Source organism: Lepus europaeus, chromosome 18 (genome assembly GCF_033115175.1).
Source record: "Lepus europaeus isolate LE1 chromosome 18, mLepTim1.pri, whole genome shotgun sequence".
NCBI classification, from domain to species: domain Eukaryota; kingdom Metazoa; phylum Chordata; class Mammalia; order Lagomorpha; family Leporidae; genus Lepus; species Lepus europaeus.
The window spans coordinates 4,405,481-4,424,523 of NC_084844.1; the positions used below are offsets into that span (position 1 = coordinate 4,405,481).

Below are 19,043 nucleotides of genomic sequence, written 5' to 3' on the forward strand. Positions count from 1 at the left end.
CGCAGAGCAGTTATGGCGGATCCCGCAGCCCCCGCGCCCGCGCAGGCCCCAGCCCCAGCCCCGGAGGCGGCCCCGGCCGCAGCCGCGGCCCCCGGGCCGGGCTCGACCTCCGGGCCCTCCTCAGACTCCGGCCCCGAAGCCGGCTCGCAGCGGCTGCTGTTCTCTCACGACCTGGTGTCGGGCCGCTACCGCGGCTCGGTGCACTTCGGGCTGGTGCGCCTCATCCACGGCGAGGACTCGGACTCCGAGGGCGAGGAGGATGGCCGCGGCAGCTCGGGCTGCTCGGAGGCGGGCGGCGCCGGCCACGAGGAGGGCCGGGCCAGCCCGCTGCGCCGCGGCTACGTGCGCGTGCAGTGGTACCCGGAGGGCGTCAAGCAGCACGTGAAGGAGACCAAGGTGCGGCCGGGCGGGGCGCGGGGGCGCGGAGGGGGCTGCCCGGTCGGGGCCGGCTGGGCCGGGGCGCCGCCACTGCAGTGGCTCCGTGCAGAGTCATTGCACCAGCTCCGGGCGGACACGCCAAGCCGGCGCTGCTGGCCTGGGACCGGGCCGCGGGCTCCCCGGCTCGCGGGGGAGGGGACCTGCCGGGCGCGCCGAGCCGTGGCTTGGGCCTCCAGGTCGCGGGCGTGCCGCGGCTGCCGTGGGGGGCAGAGCTGCCCGGGTCGGGCGCGCTCGGCCCCCCAGGAGCGCCCTGCTGCATTGTGCATCAGAACGGCGGCCCGCGCCGCGCGGTGCAGGGAGGGAGGGGTCGCGAGCATTCCGGGGGCAGAGACCGGGGAGGCCCTGGGTTCCGCAGGTGCAGCCCTGCCTCTTTTTGTCTCGCGGAGCCGCCCCGGCTGTCTGACTGCTGCGGGGAGCTTAGCGCGTGAAGTCCTCCAGGAGGTTAAATAGCACCGGGGTGGGGGTGGCGGTCCTGACGGCGGCCTTGGCGGCTGGGGACTTCTTGGGAGAACAGATTACAGGACCATGGATAGGGGAGCGGCCCCGACTGGGGAGCCGGGAGCGTTCTTCTGGATTCCGGAGCTGCTAGGCAAACATCAGAGTCCCATATGGCATTGGGGTGCGGCCGGTGGCTGTCGCAGTTTTTAGACAACAAAGGGGCTTGTCATCCTAAACCTGAAACCCTGCACCCAGGTTGGTGTGGTGGCTTGTCCACGCCCCCTCCCCGTGTGACTGTCAGTGGTCACACACACACCTCCATCTCACACCCTCTCGTCCTCACCTCCACCCCTGCCCTCCGTGGGAAGCAGGAACCCGGCCCGCGCTGTCTGATCTCACAGGCCTCCACTTGAGAAGTTAATCTGCGTTTCTCCCACGCCGGGAGACAAAGACCACGGGGGAGCAGCTCCGAGCCCCACTGCACGGGGCCTCTGTGAGGACGGCTCGGGCGGGGACAAGGCCCCATGTCTGTGAGCGCTTTCCTGGTGGCAGAAGTGACTGCTGATCCCAGCAGGGTCTTTCTCTCGCTAATGCGCAGGCCCCCACAGACACAAATCCACACACAGGCCCGGGCCTCCCTCAGAAATGCAAATCAGGAGCCGTGACTCTGACTGGGTATAAGTTCATGTGCAGAAGTCTTTGGGAAATACTGCTTTTGGCCATGGGATGCGTGTTCTAAAAACATGTGCTGGTGCTCCGTGTGCGCCCTCACTGTCTTGCCAGCAGGCGCTGACGGGTGTCTCCGTGAGCTCGTGTTGGTCACCACCCATCCTTGCTCGAGGTTTGTGACTTGGAATGCAGCTCACGGGACGCCAGGGCTCCTGCCCCGCACCCAGGAGGCAGCTGTTTATCGGTTGCCGCTCCTGCCCAACTTGACTTTGGTGGTTAACTTTGTTTATAGCCACGCTCGGAGCGCCTCCCTCACCGTGTGTAATTATACCAAGTTTGCCTTAAAATGCCTATTTTGGGAGTCAAGTGAGGATGACTTGCAGGCACCCGCTCGCATAGATTTTAAGATGGCCCTCCTGTGACTCGCCTGGAATCCCTTCAGCTCCGTTTTGCCGACCCAGTGATGGTGGTTTCTTTGCCGCCGTAGCTTCTGGACTTAGCAAAAGCCCAGGGCGTAGGGATCCCTCGGAAGTGAGTGCAGTGCCCGGCTCTTTTGAGGGCCTGGAGATAGGTCCGGTGGCTGGCACAGACGACCTTGGTCCACTGCAGGTCTCCTTGCAGCACTGTGGACCAGGGAGATGTTCCTCTCGTCTCCTCTGTTCTTACAGATTCCCTCAAGGCGATGGCCCGCTGTGGAGACCATCAGACCAAGGCTAGGATTCGGTTCTGATGCCTGCCCCAGCAGTAATCCAGGGGTGAGATTTAGAGCCCAGTTATCAGTAGAATAACATGGGGCAGCATTGAGGAACTTTGTCTTTTTTGATAGTGTGCATTTAGTGTGGAGTGAACTTTGCCTTTTTCGATAGTGTCCGTTTAGTGGGGAATGTTTCCGAGGCTGTGGAGGATTTTTTTTTAGTTTTCATGTTGAGTTGGAGGGAACAGAGTTACAAGGAGAGCTGAGAGCCTGGGCAGCAATCCTGCCCTCACCCCGCCACCTCTGTGCAAGTGCGCAGTGGAAATAAAGGAGTTCTTCCATGAAGCTTGATAGCAGCCCAAAGGAAGTTCCTTTGGAACTGGACGGGAGCGAGTGACCGGGGCCTCTGACGCAGGCCCGCCTGTCCGCAGCTGCTGGTCCCTTCAGCTCGGCTGGCCATTTATCCTTGAAACTCCAGGGGGCTTACCCGTCCCTGCCACCCGTCACCCGTTGCATAAAATTGTGGAGTGAAGCCCAGATGCGGGCCACCTCCCCACCTTCCGAACACCGGCGGACCTGGTGGCTCTTCCTGGTCTCCCCGGCCCGGGTTGGACCATGGCCCCCATGGGGAAGAGCCAGGACTGCAGCCTCCCTGTGGAAGCGTCCTGCCTGTGTTTGCGCGTTCTCCCAGCTCCCCTGCGTTGTCTTTTGCTGTGAGTTGCCCTGGCTCTGAGGGTGTCCGGGTTTGAGACACAAAGCCTCCAAACTGAGGCGGTGTGTGATCACCCTGCTTTTATGAGGCTGCCTAAGAATAAGAAGGTCCCTCAGGAATTGGCTTTTTAGTTTATTTTTGGCTCCTACTTAGGCCAGCGTTTCCACGGGGAAAGCTATTAAGGTGTAGCATCACCGCACGTGAAGTTCGACTCACTTGTCCAGGTGCCGGGCCCATTAAAAGCAGTTGTTCCTAGTGATGTAATAGGAAGAAGTTACGTAAGGTGAACTGAGATGCAGGGCCAAGTGCATTCTATTCAGACGGGATCCCAGCGCCTGGAGAGTCCGGCAGCTCTGAAATTTTACTTTCTGCCCCTCGGTTTTTCCACTTCTAACTCCTGGGCCTCAGCGCCGGACAGCGTCTCTGTCCAGATGCTGCCTGGCTCAGGGGCACTTTGACCAGACGAGGGTGTGTTTTGTTTTGTCCTGCGGTTGGAAGTCAGACGCGTGGGTGCCCTCCTTGGCTGGCACCTAACTCTGCACGACCTTGGCCAAGTCACTGCCTCATTCTCTCTCTCTGCGGTGTAAGACAAGGCCGTCTTTCTAGCCCTGAACTGAGCGCACACAGGTGGACTAACCAGGAGCGTAGCTTGGGACACCATTCTGACGCCTGTGCACTGAGCCGGCCCTGTCCCTTCAGGAGGTCACGTCTGTGATCACAGGGCGGTGTGGACTTGGGGAGGCAGAGGTGGTCGGGGAGCTTGTCCTTGAGGCCTGGGAACTCCTCGGTGGTCGTGTTCTCGCTGGTGACCAGGTGGGTCCCCGGCTGTATTCAGCCCGGCTTACTCCTGAGTTTCCTTCTGAGTCTTAATGGGGAATCCAGCAGAGAACATCAGAAGCCACACCCCAGCCTCCAGGGGTTGGGACAAGTGTCTGGAAGCTGTCTTGAAATCCCCAAGGGGCAGGTAGTGAGCTTATGCATAAAAGCGTGGTGGCCCATCACCCTTGTCGTTTGAGATACTAAGCAAAGCAGGTGCTGTTTACTGCTACCTGTGGGCTCACCGTGTGCCGGCCTCACACAGTCGTCACACAGTTAGGAGCTGTTGGCCCTTGGCTCGGAGGAGGAAGTTCAGGAGCAGGGAGGGGAAGTCCTTGCCCAGCGTCACAGTGCTGGTGAGTGGAGGAACCTGGGTGCAGACTCAAGTCAATGAGGGTTTTTCTCACCTGAGGATGCTTAAGTTCAGGATTCAGACCACTCCTATACCTGGCTGGGTACCCTACGGTTGGAGGGCTCTCTAGGGTAGGAGGTGGCTGCAGGTGGGGAGGGAGGGAGCTGCAGGACGTTGGGTGGGTGGGATGCTGCCTTCCTACTTGTGCTGTGTCTCTGGCCTTGGACACCTTCCTTCCCCACGCTCTGCCATTCTCAGAGTGGCTGTTACGACACGTCTCTGGGGAGCCCCCGATGCTTGGGGTGGGATGCCAGCGGCCTCTGTCACGTGAGGCATCTCAGCGCTGGTTTTACCGCCCACCCCCGCCTCCTGGAGCAAGCCCAGGGCCCAGCGGCGCTGCATAACTGGGTTCCTGGGTTGTCTTAGAGGTGGTCAGTGTTTGGAACTCCAGCTTGACCTCCTGTCCCCTCGCTGCTGTCATGCTGCCGGGCTGAGTCACGAGAGAGGTTCGGCAGGTTCCCGGGAGAGAGCCCCGGTCCCGCCTCAGACCCAGGTCCCCAGCAAGAGCGCCCCTGTGGTCTTGTCGGGGACCGGGTGGATTCTTTTGACTCCTGCCTAGGCCAGATGAGGGGCTAAGATGAAGGGTCTTTATGGCCTTCCCCACCCCCGCTGCACTGTTACCCCTGTTCATTTTCCTGTTGTATTGAGAGGATTTGACCCACTGTTGAGACTCATGGAATCCAATGGAACCTGTTCAGGGCTGACACCACAGCAGTGCTGGGCACATGATCATGCCAGCTGCCCAGGGGCCCCGCTGTGGCTTTTCGCCGGGAGGGCTCGCTCTGTGCTCCCCTTTGTAGTTGGTAGAAGCCCTCAGAATCTCTCTGCTCAGTACCTGGAGGGTGCTGATTGGAGCTGGATAACCGGGGGCCGTAGCACGCGGGAGCGTTTGGAAAGTGCTTTCCAGGTTGCAGGGTGCTGTCGCCTCTTTGGCTTACGGGCACCCTGGTGTTCCAGCCATGGCTCCTTCCTGGGGCTCCACTTGGCTGCTCAGTGGTGGGCCAGCCCCAGGGCCTGTTAGGAGGCACCTGTGTGTGGTCACAGACAGGGAACAGCCAAGTGCTGACTGGAACTTCTTGTAGCTCAGAATACATTGATCACGCTAATGGCTCACCCCTGGGTTTGTCTGCTCCAAGGTGGTTTGCCCTTGTGTTGCTGTGTGCGGCATTCTGCAGCCGAGGACCTCACATCCCTCGACCCAGGCTGTGTTGGGTGAATCTTGGGGTCGCCTGTGTCCAGGTCACCCAGAGGGGTCCCCCCCCCCGCCGCCGCCCCCGCACAAATGCAGTGTTCGTCTGGAGCAGGATTGTGAAAAGTACATTTTGTTATTTAAGCACTGCAGGCCGGTGGGCCTCCATTCAGAAGTAGTCTGCTAACAGTAATTACTAAAATGAATGTCCTTTTTGGGTTAAATCTGATTTGGGGGAATTTCAGTTTGTATATTTTGAGAGACTGAAGAAGCGTTTAATATTCTGCAGCTAGGTCAAAGGGTGTGATACGTGCTAGGTCACTTTTGGTTTAGATTGATAACGGAGCTATATTTGGGAAACAGTCTGACTATGACAATTTAAAGCTTAAAAAAAAAAAAAAAAAGACACTGAGTCATGCTTGCAAAAAGAAGCAGTCGGTCCTGCCGACAGCGATGCAGAGCCCGGCTGGCCCTGTGGAGACGCCTGCGAGCCCGGCTAGCCCTGGCGCAAAGCAGCCTTCATTTGCATCCCGCAAGTGGGGCTAGTCTTCCTCCCTGCTTCCCTCCCCGCCCCCACCGTGTGTGGGCGCTGCTGCTGGGCTTCCCTGCCGGTCCCTGGACAAGCAGGTGACGAGCACCAGGAGCGCCCCAGTCGCTGTCTCCTGCTGTTGAGTTGCTTAGGGGAGTGTGAGGCCCCTGAGGTGGAGGACATCGTCTTCAAGGCAGAGAAGGGAGCATCTTTCTTGGCGAGGGGCCCAGCACCCCCTGCTGCTGCGGGTGCCGACTGCCTGAGCTTCCTCCCGATCCGCGCTATCCGTGCGTCCCTTTAGCCTTTTGCTGTCTGGCCTCTCACACGCGACGTGGTGGCTCCCTTGAAGGTCACAGGTGACTAGGGAATTCCTGGTCACTGCATCTGCTGACCTTTTTTTGACCTCCCAGTCTTACTTCGCGGGGTGACCTTTGCTGGAGTCCGTTGTACCAGACTATACCGAATTCTCCTCCTTTTCTCTTCTCCCGTTGACCCCTAGGTGTGAGACTTTTGCAGACCTGAGCTCTCCTGTCCTGTGCTCACCTCTCCCCACTCACTTTTTTTTTTTTTTTTTTTTTTTTTTAGCGCAGTGAGGTAGCTCCCGGGTCCGCATCACATTCCCAGGGGCCACCCACAACCTCAGACTTCACGGTGTAAAATCTTGCGACTGTGACTACCCTCCCCACCCCCCAACTTTTTAATATGTCCCGACGTACAGAAGCCCTGAGAGACGGCCAGCGATCGCTGATGGCCGGCCGTGGTGAGTCAGCAGCTGTTAACATTCTGCACGCGGGCCTTATCTGTGCGTGTGTGAAAATGTTTCCCCAAGCCCTTGGTGAGCCAGGAGTAGGCGTGGCGACGCCGCACCTCGTGCTGTAGCTTGCTTCTTGTTTTCAAAAGGTTTATTTATTTATTTGAAAGGCAGCGGCAGTGGTGCGTGGGGGAGGTGTCTGCCTTCTGCTGGGTCACTCCCCAGATGGCTGCAACATCTGGGCCTGGGCCACGCTGAAGCCAGGAGCCAGGAGCTCCGCCCAGGTCTCCCAAGTGGGTGGCAGGGGCCCAAGCAGTTGGGCCATCCTCTGCTGCTTTCCCAGGCACGTTAGCAGGGAGCTGGATCAGAAGGGGAGCATCTGGAGCTCAATCTGGCACTCACATGGCTGCTGGCAACGCAAGCAGTGGCTTAGCCCGTCGTGCCACAGTGCCAGACTCCAGCTCACATCTTTAAAACTGGAGCATTCGACTGCCTTTGGCCTCCGTTCTAACTGGTCCTCAGTTCTTCGCTAGAAGCAGTGCCTCTCGCAGCCTCTGCTTGAATTTCCCTTCTGCAGCCCTGGCCTGCTCCCTGCCTGGACTGTTCTCGCCGCCTCTGGCCTCCCTCACCTTGGGCTGTGTCGGCCCAGCCTCGCGTCCAGCCTGAGGTTGTCGTTCAAGGCCCCTCTCCTGCAGTTCCCGCTCTGTCTCTACCTCATCGGTCTGCGGCCAGCCAGTCTGCCTGCCTGGCCTCAGCTCGCCCCTGCTGTCCTGGAAGCCTCTGGAGAAACAAAGCCACTCCCAAGTGTGTGCTGCGCCTGATGGAGACCTCGGGGACCACTTGAGCGACTGACAGCGTTCCCCCCTCACTCACCTGTGAAGGCCTCCGTTGCCTTCCAGATGCCTCTGGCTTGTGCTGGAGCTGTGTGGGCCCCTTGCTGGCCAGCTCAACCCCAACCCCAACCCCCCTCCAGCGCTCATGCTAGGTGACCGGGCCATAGAATTTATTGCCCAAGCTGGGTCCTTTGAGAGCTGAAAAATTATTCTGGGTGGCAGACACGGACACTCTAATACTAAGAGGCGCAGACTCATCAACGTACCCCGTACTGTAGTTTACATGGGCAGCTTCCTTCAGAGGGCGCCCAGGTGGGGCACCCACACCGTGGGCCAGGATAGAGCTGGCACCCTGCGGTTGGAAGGCGGCAGAAGCCTCAGGAGTGTCAGAATTGGCGGCCCGGGCTGGGTGGAGGACGAGGCTGTACCCTATGAAGCAGTGACAAGTCTCCCGGCTTGTGGCCGCTCCGGCTCTCCCTCCCAGCCTTGGCACCGTGGCTCTGAGCAGAGTGAAGAAGCACCCATGTAACATTCAGAAACTGCCACGTTCTAGTGCCGTCGGTGACTTCAGGCCCTGGTGGGAGCACCCTCTCTTCCCCAGCACCGGTTTCCCAGCTCGTCAAGGGGGCGTGGTCCTGTCTGTCCTCTGAGGAGCGGCTGTAGTCACCCGAGGGCACCTGGCGGGTGCAGGCTCCCACACGTGAGTTTCCTGAGTGGGGTCAGCACCCAGAACTCACCAAGAGCACGAATGGGGTTTAGCCTGAAGCTGCTGTGCTGGCGGTGAGCCTGTGGCCCAGCAGGCCTTCGTGCTCTGCCTGCATTGCGACTGGGGCCCTGTGAGAGTGACAAGCGCAGCCTGGAGTGGCAGGGGTTGTGCCAGGCCTGTTGGTTTGAAGGCATCAGAAACCATCTATTAAAAATGCATAGGCCACGCCCTGTTTGTTGGTTAAGGGAATGAGAACATAAATAGCAGCGTTTCCCCAAGGCCAGCCCGCGTGCTGTCTCCCGGGGCTCCCGGCAGTGCAGCCTGGTCTGGACGGCCCTTCAGGTCCTCTGAAAACCCTGTTGAGGGGCCGGTGTTGTGGCCCAGCAGGCTAAGCCACCACTTGTGATGCCCGGGTCCCATATCAGAGCGCTGGTTCGAGTCCCTGCTGCTCCACTTCCATCCAGCTTCCTGCTGACGCACCTGGGAAGGCAGCAGAGGATCACCCAAATGTTTGGGCCCCTGCACCCATGTGGGAGACCAGGATGGAGTTGCAGGCTCCTGGTTGTGGCCGTTTAGGGCGTGAACCAGCGGAAACTCTTTCTTTCCCTTTCTGTCACTCTGCCTTTCAAATAATAATTAAAAAAAAAAAAAAACCCTACCAATGTCAGGAGGTTCAGTTGCCTTTTTTTTTTTTTTTAAGATTGATTTATTTGAATGAGTTGCAGAGAGAGGGGCACACAGAGAGGGGTCTTCCATCCACTGGTTCATTCCCAAGTGGCTGCAATGGCCAGAGCAGAGCCAGGCTGAAGCCAGGAGCCAGGAGCTTCATCCAAGTCTCCCATGTGGGTGGCAGGAGCCCAAGCACTTGGGCCATTTGCTGCTGCTTTTCCTAAGCCATTATTAGCAGAGAGCTGGATCAGAAGTGACACCCCCAGGACAGGAACCAGTGCCCATTAGGGATGCTGACCTCACAGGCGGTGGCTTTACCTGCTGTGCCACAATGCCAGCCCCTGTCGCTCTGCCTTTCAAATAAATCTTAAAAAAAAAAAAAGGCAGCAAGACACAGAGAAAGAGGCAAGAAACGGCTCCTGACCCCTGGTACACTGACCACGTGTTTGCAATGACTGGGGCTGGAGCCAGGATCCAGGAGCTCAGTCCAGGTTTCCCACGTAGGGGGCACTTGACCCCGACACTTGAGCATCACCACTGCCTCCCAGGGTCTGGATTAGCAGGAAGATGGAGTCAGGAGTTGGAAGCAGGACTTGAACCCAGGCACTCTGGTTGTCTCAACTAGTATCTTTTTTTGTTTGGAAGGTAGAGTAACAGAGACAAAGAAGAGACAGAGATCCTCCATCTACTGGTTCACTCCTCAAATGGCCATGATGTCTGGGGCTGGGCCAGGCCAAAGCTAGGAGCTTAGAACTCCATCCAAGTACTTGGGTCACCCTCTGTTGCTTTCCCAGGTACACCAGCTGGGAGCTGGATCCATAGAGCTACCAGGACTTGAACTTGTGTACGTATGGGATGCCAGCATCACAGGTGGCAGCTTGACCTGCTGGGCCACAATGCAGGCCCCTCAGCCAGTATCTTTTATTTATTATTATTATTATTTATTTATGTACTTATTTGAAAGGCAGAGTTAGAGAGAGGCAGAGGCATCTGTGGTTCACTCCCCAAATGGCTATAATGGCCAGAACTGGGCCGATCTGAAGCCAGGAGCCTGGAGTTTCTTCCGGGTCTCCCACGCATGTGCAGGGGCCTAAGGACTTGGGCCACCCTCCAGTGCTTTCCCAGGCCATAGCAGAGAGCGGGATCAGAAGTGGAGCAGCCGGGACTAGAACCAGACCCATGTGGGATGCCTGCACTGCAGATGGCAGCTTTACCCACTATGCCACAGTGCCGGCCTGGCCAACCAGTATCTTAACTGGTAAACCAAATACCCACTCCCCGTGCCCCACTTAGAGAGGGAGAGACAAACCCAGCGAGTGCCTGTAACTTTCCTGAGGCCTGTTTGTGCTGTCAAAGCAGATTCTTCTCGCTGGCTGCATGGCAGCCCCCGCACCGGGCCAGGAGCTGTGGGGAGCAGGGGCTCCTGGGCAGGCCCTTCTCTAGATCGGGGGCTGCAGGCTTTCTGGAGGGATCCAGGTGCTAAGTGTTTTAGGGTTCACAGGCTACACTGACCCTTTTATAGCTGCTCAGCTTTGCCGTTGCAGTGTGAAAACATGGCTGTGTTCCAATGAACTTGTATTTTAAAAACCAGGCAGCGAGCTGGAGGTGGCCCAGAGGCTCTAGAAGAGTCTGGGCCGACAGGGAGAAACGTGAGCCACATCTGGAATAGACGGGAACGGCCGACGTGCGTGCATCGGCTTGACCCGGTGCATTGAGAACACCGTGTCTGCAGGTAGTCGGTAGGAAAGTGGTGGAGGGGACAGAGCACCTCCTGACCCAGCGGCTGCCCTCGTGGACAGCCGTGCGCCTGGAGCGACTTGGGGCGGCAGGGGCTGCGGCCTAGCCCCTCGCTCCGCGGGGTTTCTTCACTGCGCCTTGTGGTTTCTGAGATGGAATCACTTCCTGTCCTGTCTGCTCTTCCCAGCCAGGAAGTGAGCGAAGCTCAGGGCACCTTGTTCGCTGCTTCACCCTCCACTTCTGGAGCAGCCACGGGCCCAGAGTAGGCGCTTTGGTTCACGAGCGAATGAGTTACCGCCGGGAGCGTGGCAAGGGCCTCCTGGTGAAGGTTGCAGGAGTTCTGAGGGACAGCGGCGGGCAGTGCAGGGAGAGCCTCGTGGAGGCGGCCTGACGAGGATAAGCTGGCACGGGAGGGTGGGGCAGGCACAGTGCGTTCCAGCTCCTTCAGCTGAAAAACTGCTGGGGACCCCGGTGAGCTTTTCCATGCACGGGTCTCCCCTGTGAACATTTGCCACATAGGGAACTGAAACGATTTTAAAACCCGAGAGCGCGCAGGCACGTGTTCGCCGTCAGAGCAACGGCGTCAGCACACGTCCTGCAGGCTCCAGGAAATCCCACTGTAGACTTGAGCGGGTGAGAGTGGGGAAGGCAAGAGCATTCTGGTGCCGCTGTGGGTGTGGGACTCCTGAATGGGCCTCTCTCCAGGATCTCTGGGCCAAGTTTTGAGAACTGCTGAGCTAGAGGTGGGAGAGGAGAAGACAGGAGCAGGTGCCGGTCAGCAGGGTTGGGTCTGACGGCCACTGATGGTCATGGCGCGCAGGTGTTGTGCACCTGCTGTGTTCCAGGCACCTCGGGGAGCACTGTGTGTGTGCAGGTTTAAGCCTCACCGTAGAACCTGTGAATTTGGTGGTGGTGGTTTACAGATGCAGGGAGGTCTGAGGCTGTGCTGGGTCACACAGAGAGGGGAGGGAAGGGGTTTAGCCCCTGCAGTGCCCCCAGAGCCTTGTGATCAGCTGCCCTGGAAAGATGTGGCATCAGCCTGCTGCGTGGTGTGCAGGATGACGGGGCTGGGAGTTGGGATTTGTGGGTTTGTAGAGCGAGGCTCCCTCCAGAGTGTGCAGAGGACGGTCTGATGGCAGTCCCCAGGCGGGGAGGCGTGGATGGTGCACGTGAGCTGGTCACATGTCTGGTCACGTGTCCATGCACAGCATGAGGTGTGGAACTACAACTGATTTTTTTCAGGGTTATTTGTTTGAAAGGCAGAGTTTGAGAGAGGGAGATTGAGATTGAGATCTTCCACCTGCTGGTTCACTCCCCAGATGGCTGCATCCACTAGGACTGAGCCAGGCCAAAGCCAAGAGCCAGGAACTCCACCTTGTCCTGCCTTGCCGGTGCAGGGACTCAAGCACTCGGGCCGTCTTCACTGCCTTCTCAGGCGTGTTAGCGTCGAGCTGTATCAGAAGTGGGACAGCGGGGACTTGAGCTGGCGCTGTGGGCTGCTGGCATGGTGAGCAGCTGCTCCACACAGTGCTGCTGCTGGTCCTGAAGTGCTGACTTCTAAACAGGATGGCTCCTCCCTGTGAGCCCACACCTCCAGCGATGCATTCCAGCACAAGGGGGAAAATCACCTGTGTTGGATTTTTCAAGGATGATTTTGATGATGTTGAGTTTGACCTTAGGACTGAACCCCCGGTAAAATGAGGACTCTTGGCTCTAAAAGGACAGCAGTAAAGCTTTGGTTAGAGTGGTGGGGAGAGAGGAAAAGGGGCACAAAGGCTTGAGGGCCTTTAGGTGGGGCTGGCACACGGCAGAGCCTGGGTGCCTGTGGAGGAGGCAGGGCAGGAGCAGTGCGCAGTGCTGTGCTGGGGCTTTTCCATCGTCAGGAGGGAATGAGCCATTCAAGTGTCTGTCTGCTGTGGTGGACACATAGCAAAACTGACCATTTCAGCCATTTCTACGTGAACAGCGCAGTGGTGCTCGGCACATTTGGCAGCCATCACCACCATCCAGAACCGTTCCCTCATCCCCAGATGGAAGCTGTGCACCTGTCAAACACTAACTCCCCAGGCCGTTACATTTTACGTTGCTCTTAGCGAAGTGACAGGAGTTCAATGGAGACATTCACCTGCGTAGGGGGATGAGAACCGGAGGTGTGGCCGGGACGCCGGCGTCTCGTGTACACAGTCCTGCTGCCGGTAGCCGTGTGAACAGAGGGGCTAAGGGTGCTATGGCAGGAATATTGGTCCCCGGCCCCCAAACCCATGTGGGAGTTAGTCTCCAAGGTCCTGTGTTAATGGTATTAAGAGGGCAGAAACTTAATCCAGCTTTGGAGTTGAGAGGCGGGGCTCTGGAAAGTGATTAGCTCAGGGCAGGTCATTTAGGGTGGGGCCCCAGGCCTGGATCCCAGTGGAGGAGGAGAAACATCATACAGACATGGGAACACCTGCACCCCAACCTTGATGTGGCGTGGCCAGGGGAAGCCCCTGCCGGAACCTACGCCATGCTGATTGGACCTTGTACTTCCGTGACCGTGGGCCAGTATAAACCTGTTTTCTTTGTAAAATAGCCTGCATCAGATATTTTAGTGTAGTAACAGTCAGAAACCTGGGTGGGCGTTGTGGTGCAGCGGGTTTAGCCGCTGTGTGGGTGCCCGCAGTCCACATCAGAATACTGATCGAGTGCCCCGTGCTGGTTTTCTGCTTCCAGTCCACCTTGCTGTTCGTGCACGCCCTGGGAGGCAGCAGATGATAGCTTAAGTCCTTGGGTCCCTACCAGCCATGTGGAAGACCCAGATGGAGTTCCAGGCCCTTGGCTTCAGGCTGGCTCACTCTGCCTTTCAAATAACTTTTCAAATGTTTGTTTTCATTTTATTTGAAAGGTGGTGCGACAGAGAGAGCTTCCAGCATTGGACAGCTGGGTCGGAAGCAGCCCAGGCACTCGAGCGTGTGCAGGTGTCCCAGGTGGCAGCTCCACCTCTGCCACACGCCTGCCCTCACTGGGTTCTTTTTTTTTTTGACAGGCAGAGTGGACAGTGAGAGAGAGAGAGAGAAAGGTCTTCCTTTTACCGTTGGTTCACCCTCCAATGGCCGCCGCGGTAGGCGCGCTGCGCCAATCCGATGGCAGGAGCCAGGTGCGTCTCCTGGTCTCCCATGGGGTGCAGGGCCCAAAGACTTGGGCCATCCTCCACTGCACTCCCTGGCCACAGCAGAGAGCTGGCCTGGAAGAGGGGCAACCGGGACAGGATCGGTGCCCCGACCGGGACTAGAACCCGGTGTGTGCCGGCGCTGCAAGGCGGAGGATTAGCCTAGTGAGCTGCGGCGCCGGCCCTCACTGGGTTCTTGAAATAGACCTGACCTCTTTTTAGGTTTGTAGAAGAGTTGTAAAGATCACACAGAAGTCACCCAGCTTTCCCTAATGTTAACATCTTGTATGCTATGGTATATTTATAAGAAATTAACACTGGTCCCACACTATTAACTAGACACCTTTTTTTTTAAAAAAATTTATTTATGTATTTGAGAGGGAGGGAGGGAGAGAGAGAGAGAGAGGTCTATCATCTGCTGGTTCACGCCCCAGATGGCCGCAACGGCTGGAGCTGAGCCGATCCGATCCGAAACCAGGAGCCAGGAGCTTCTTCCCAGTCTCCCACACAGATGCAGAGGCCCAAGGACTCGGGCCATCTTCTACCGCTTTCCCAGGCCATAGCAGAGAGCTGGACCGGAAGTGGAGCGGCTGATTTACCCATATGGGATGCCGGCACTACAGGCGGTCGCTTTACCCACTATGCAACAGCATCAGCCCCTAACTATACACTTTTATTGGGATTAGCTCTCTACTTAGGTCCTATTTCTGAAACCAGCAGCCAGGAACTTTATCCAGGTTCCCACATGGTTGGCAGGGAGCCAAGTGCTTAGCCATTACCTGCTACCTCCCAGGGTGCATTTGTAGGAAGCTGGATTGGAAGAAGAGTAGATGGGGCTTAAACCGGCACTCTGATATGGGATACCCATATGTCAAGTGGTGACTTCACCTGCTGTGCCTGAACACCCGCCCTGTTGGCTTTGTCTTGACTTTGGGTGCCTTTTACCTGTCGTCCCAGAGAGTGGTGCCAGTTGCTGTGTCCATCATGGGGTGCTGCTCTCCCTGCATGGGGATGGCAGTGTGTGCTGATGCATGCGGGACCCCAGCTGAAGACTGGGCCCTCACCTGACTCTGCCCTGCCCTGCCATCTGTGGTCTCCCTGGGCTTTGCAGGACAGACCGGTCTGTTTGTGCCCTTTGCTCAGGGGATGCAGCGCCTGGGTAGGGGCTGGGCCAGAGGACATTCAGTGAGCCAGGAGAGGCAGGTGGGGGCTCAGGGGTGGAGTGGATATGTAGACCAGGACTAGAAAAGGCAGAATCTTTTTTTTTTTTTTTTTTTGAGATTTATTTGGGGCCATGGTTGCACAGTAGGTTAATCCAGTGAACCAGTATATCGAAGATCTCTTTCTCTCTGTCTGTAACTCTGTTTCTCAAATAAATAAATAAGATCTTAAAAAAGAGAGAGGGATTTGTTTATTTGAAAGGCATTACAGAGAGGGAGGCGTAGAGGCAGAGAAGTCTTCCATCTGCTGGTTGACTCCCCAGGTGGCCACAACAGCCAGGGCTGGGCCAGGATGAAGCCAGGAGCTTCTTCCATGACTCCCTTGTGGGTGCAGGGGCCCAAGCACTTGGGCCATCGTCTGCTGCCTTCTCGGGCACATCAACAGGGAACTGGATGGGAAGTGGAGCAGCTGGGACTCGAACCGGTGCCCATATGGGATGCTGGCACTGCAGATGACGGTTTAACCCACCACTCCACAGCACCGACCCCGGAGACAGAATCTCATACGGTTATTGGACAGTGGATTGGGTCACCTGTGAGCGACACCCAGCACAGCCTGGCTGGCAGACGGCACTTGGGAATAGCCCAGCTCTGCCTCCGTTTCCCCATCTTGATTGGCAGCTCACACAATGAATGATTCAAGGTTTAGGGGGCTATTCCTGTGAGTTTGCAAACCTGAAGGCTGACTTTAAATTCATATTTATTTAAGTAGATTATATGTGCAAATGACATAGCATTCAAAAGACTTAAAAGGCTATGAAGGGTCCTCAAAAGCTCTTGAAAATGTGTATTATAAAAAACTAAGCATGGATTTCAAAAATTTTTTTCCACCAAAATCAACTTCTCAGTCTGTTTTTCCACGGACTTGACGGCTGCCCACAGACAGTGAAGTATTTTTGTCCTTCCTACCACGCCCACTTCCCATCACTGTGACCAGATACACTCTTTGCAGATCCTAGCACACACCTGTATACAGTCGTAGATCAAATTGATGTGAATAGCGGCTCCTGGGTCCAGCGAGCCTGGCTTTGCCATCCAACCTGTCTCTGCCTCAGCTGCAAATGGCTGTGTGGCCTCCATTGGTGCCACATTCCCTCAGCTGTGGCCCTTCCTGCATGTCAGGTCACTTTGGGGAGAGACCAGCCTGCCTCTTGGGAGATAGGGCAGGGACCCCTCGTTCCTCCCTTAGGGCAGGGTTTTCTCAGCAGCCAGAAGGGGCCAGTGATGCTGGATTCCGAGGTATTGGAGTCGAATCAGACTTGTGAGGGCAGAGACGGCTTTTTTTCTTTTAATATTTATTTATTTGAAAGGGAGAGTTACAGAGAGGCGGGGGGGGGGGGCGGGTCTTCCATCCACTGGTTCACTCCCCAAACAACCGCAGTGGCCAGAGCTGGGCTGATCTGAAGCCAGGAGCCAGGAGCTTCCTCCAGGTCTCCCATGCAGGTGCAGGGGCCCAAGCACTTGGGCCATCTTCTACTGCTTTTCCGGGCCACAGCAGAGAGCTGGATCAGAAGTGGAGCAGCCGGGACTCAGCAGGTGGTGGCTTTACTGCAACGCCATAGCACCGGCCCCCAGAGGTTTTGTTTGTTTGTTTGTTTGTTTAAACCTTAGCTGACAAAATATTCCCAGAAACCTCTCTAAGTGTCGTTCAGCTCCACTCCTGGCATTTTGCTCCGGTCATGATTGCTCGCCTGGGGGCTGGTGTAGTGGTGCAGTGGGTTAAGCTGTGCCTTGCGGCACCGGCGTCCTATTCCAGAGCACCAAGTCCTGGCTGCTCTGCTTTGGATCCAGCTTCCTGCTAATGTGCCTGGGAAGGCAGCAGATGATAGTCCTGCCACCCATGGGAGACTCTGATAGAGCTCTTGGCTTCCCTCTGGCCTGGCTCCAGCTTCTGCAACCATCTGGAGAGTGAACCAGCAAATGGAAGATCTCTGAGTTTCTCCCTTTCTGTATCAATCTGCCTTCCAGATAAATAAATCTTTTTTTTTTTAAGATTTATTTATTTATTTGAAAGTCAGAGTTACACAGGGAGAGAAAGAGAAGCAGAGAGAAAGAGAGAGAGAGGTCTTCCATTTGCTGGTTCACTCCCCAGGTGGCCGCAACGGCTGGAGCTGCACCGATCCGAAGCCAGGAGCTTCTTCCATGTCTCCCACATGGCTGCTTTCCCAGCCATAGCAGAGAGCTGGATCGGAAGTGGAGCAACCGGACCTGAACCAGCGCCCATATGGGATGCACTGCAGGAGGCGGCTTTACCCTCTATGCCACAACAAATAAATAAACCTTTAAAAGGAGAAAGAAAAGAAGAAAAAATAGAGCTGCTCACTTGGAGTTAGGGTTCGGTCTGGGCCCCCCGAGCTCCTTGCAGAAGCCACGACCGTACTCTCAGAGGGCACCACAACCACGTGAAGAGGGTTGTGCCCAGGCTGAGTTACGGCAGCCAATGCTTGGGCCACCCATTTCTTTTAGGGGACTCCAGGGAGCCATTTCTCAGTGCAGCTCACAGTAGGCCATGGCTGTGGCCTTCCTACTGCCCGGGGAGTGCATGGGAATTCCCGTGGGAGAATGCATTTCCCCACCCGTCAAGGTCTCCACCCTTTCTGACCCTGCCCCAGACCTGTGCCTCTCACCTGAGAGCAGGAGCAGTTTACAGCTGTGCTATGTGGGAGATCCTTGCCTGACCGGAGTGATACGTGCGTCTAGGTGCCGGGGTGCACCCAGGCCTGCAGTGGGGGACCAGAGGGATGCTAGCGGTGACTTAAAGTCCAGGAACCAAGGCCCTCAGAGGCTGTGCGGTTGAGACCAAGGCAGATGGGAGCCATAAGCAAGGCGGGGAAGAAAAGGTGCTGGGAGCTCACGGCGTCGGCTTTCCAAGAGCAGGGAGCCGGTGGTTTAGTTGTAGTGGAGATAGGTTCTGGTTGCCAGACAGAATCTGTGATGTAGGACTTACACGGGACCCTGTTACCCAGAAGACTTTCCGTGAGAACTCCCTGCTACAGACCCCAGAGCCAGACACTGGCGCTGACTGGGGCTCAACCTGGCTGGCCTGTTTTTTTTTTTTTTTTTTATTGCAATAATTGACATAGAATCAAACAGATTCTTTTCAATTCAGGATTTTTTTAGTACATCCATCCCACAGCCAGTCTTAGAGTTTTCATCACCCCCTAAAAACCCATACGCATTAGCAGTCACACTCTCTTTTCTGTCACCCCAACCCTGACTCCATTGGTTTGCTTGTTCTGGAGAAACCAGGAGCCCGGAACTCCATCTGTGGGTGGCAGGGCTCCAAGCACTTGGGCATCTGCTGCTGCTTTCCCAGGCACACTGACAGGGAGCTGGATGGGAAGTGGAGTAGCCGGGACTGGAACCAGCGCTCATGTAGAATGTTGGCTTTTCAGGCAGGGACTTTACCCATTGTGCCGCAGTACCAGCCCTTGGCTGCTTTCTGAACATTATTTTTAAAAAATTTGTGTGTGTTGTAGCATGGACCAGAACTTTATTCCTTTTTTGGTTTTTAAAGAATTTATTTGAAAAGCCGGGAGAGAGAGGGAGAGATCTTCTATCTCGTGGTTCATTCCCCAAATGGCTACAACAGGCAGGGCTTGGCTTGGCGTGGCTGAAGCCAAGAACCTGGAACTCCATCTGGGTCTCCCACATGAGTGGCAAGGACCTAAGTACTTGAGCCATCATCTGTTGCCTTCCCAGCCACATTAGCAGGGAGCTAAATTGGAACAGAGCAGCCAAAGCTCAAAATGGTGCTCCAGTGTGGGATGCCAGCATTGCAGGTGGCAACTTTACCCACTGCACCACAATGCCAGCCCCTGTGTCTAACTTTTTTAAAAAGGTATTTGAGAGAGAGAGAGCGCGCTCCCATTTGCTGGTTCACTCCTCAAATGCCTTGCAGCAGCCGCCTGCCTGGCAGGTGCCCTGTCAGTGTTACTGGGGTCTGTGCCAGGCATCTTACCTTAGGATGGGATTTAACCCCCTTCCTAGTTAGATACACTGTAAGGGCTTGGAGTCCTAAGAACCCAGGTGCTTGAGCCCCCTCTGCTGCCTCCCAGTCTGTGTGGCAGGAGGCTGGACTTGGGAGC

At 56.5% G+C, this 19,043-nt stretch overlaps 1 protein-coding gene across 2 annotated transcripts in view; it reads left to right on the plus strand.

Annotated features, from left to right (window-relative positions):
* Positions 1 to 19,043, plus strand: part of UBE2O (ubiquitin conjugating enzyme E2 O) — a 53,568-nt gene continuing 34,525 nt past the window's right edge. For both annotated transcript variants that reach the window (XM_062216352.1, XM_062216353.1), the window contains exon 1: positions 1 to 396. In XM_062216352.1, the coding sequence (XP_062072336.1) occupies positions 13 to 396 (384 nt within the window). In that variant the 5' untranslated portion in view covers positions 1 to 12. The remainder of the gene's footprint in view (positions 397 to 19,043) is intronic.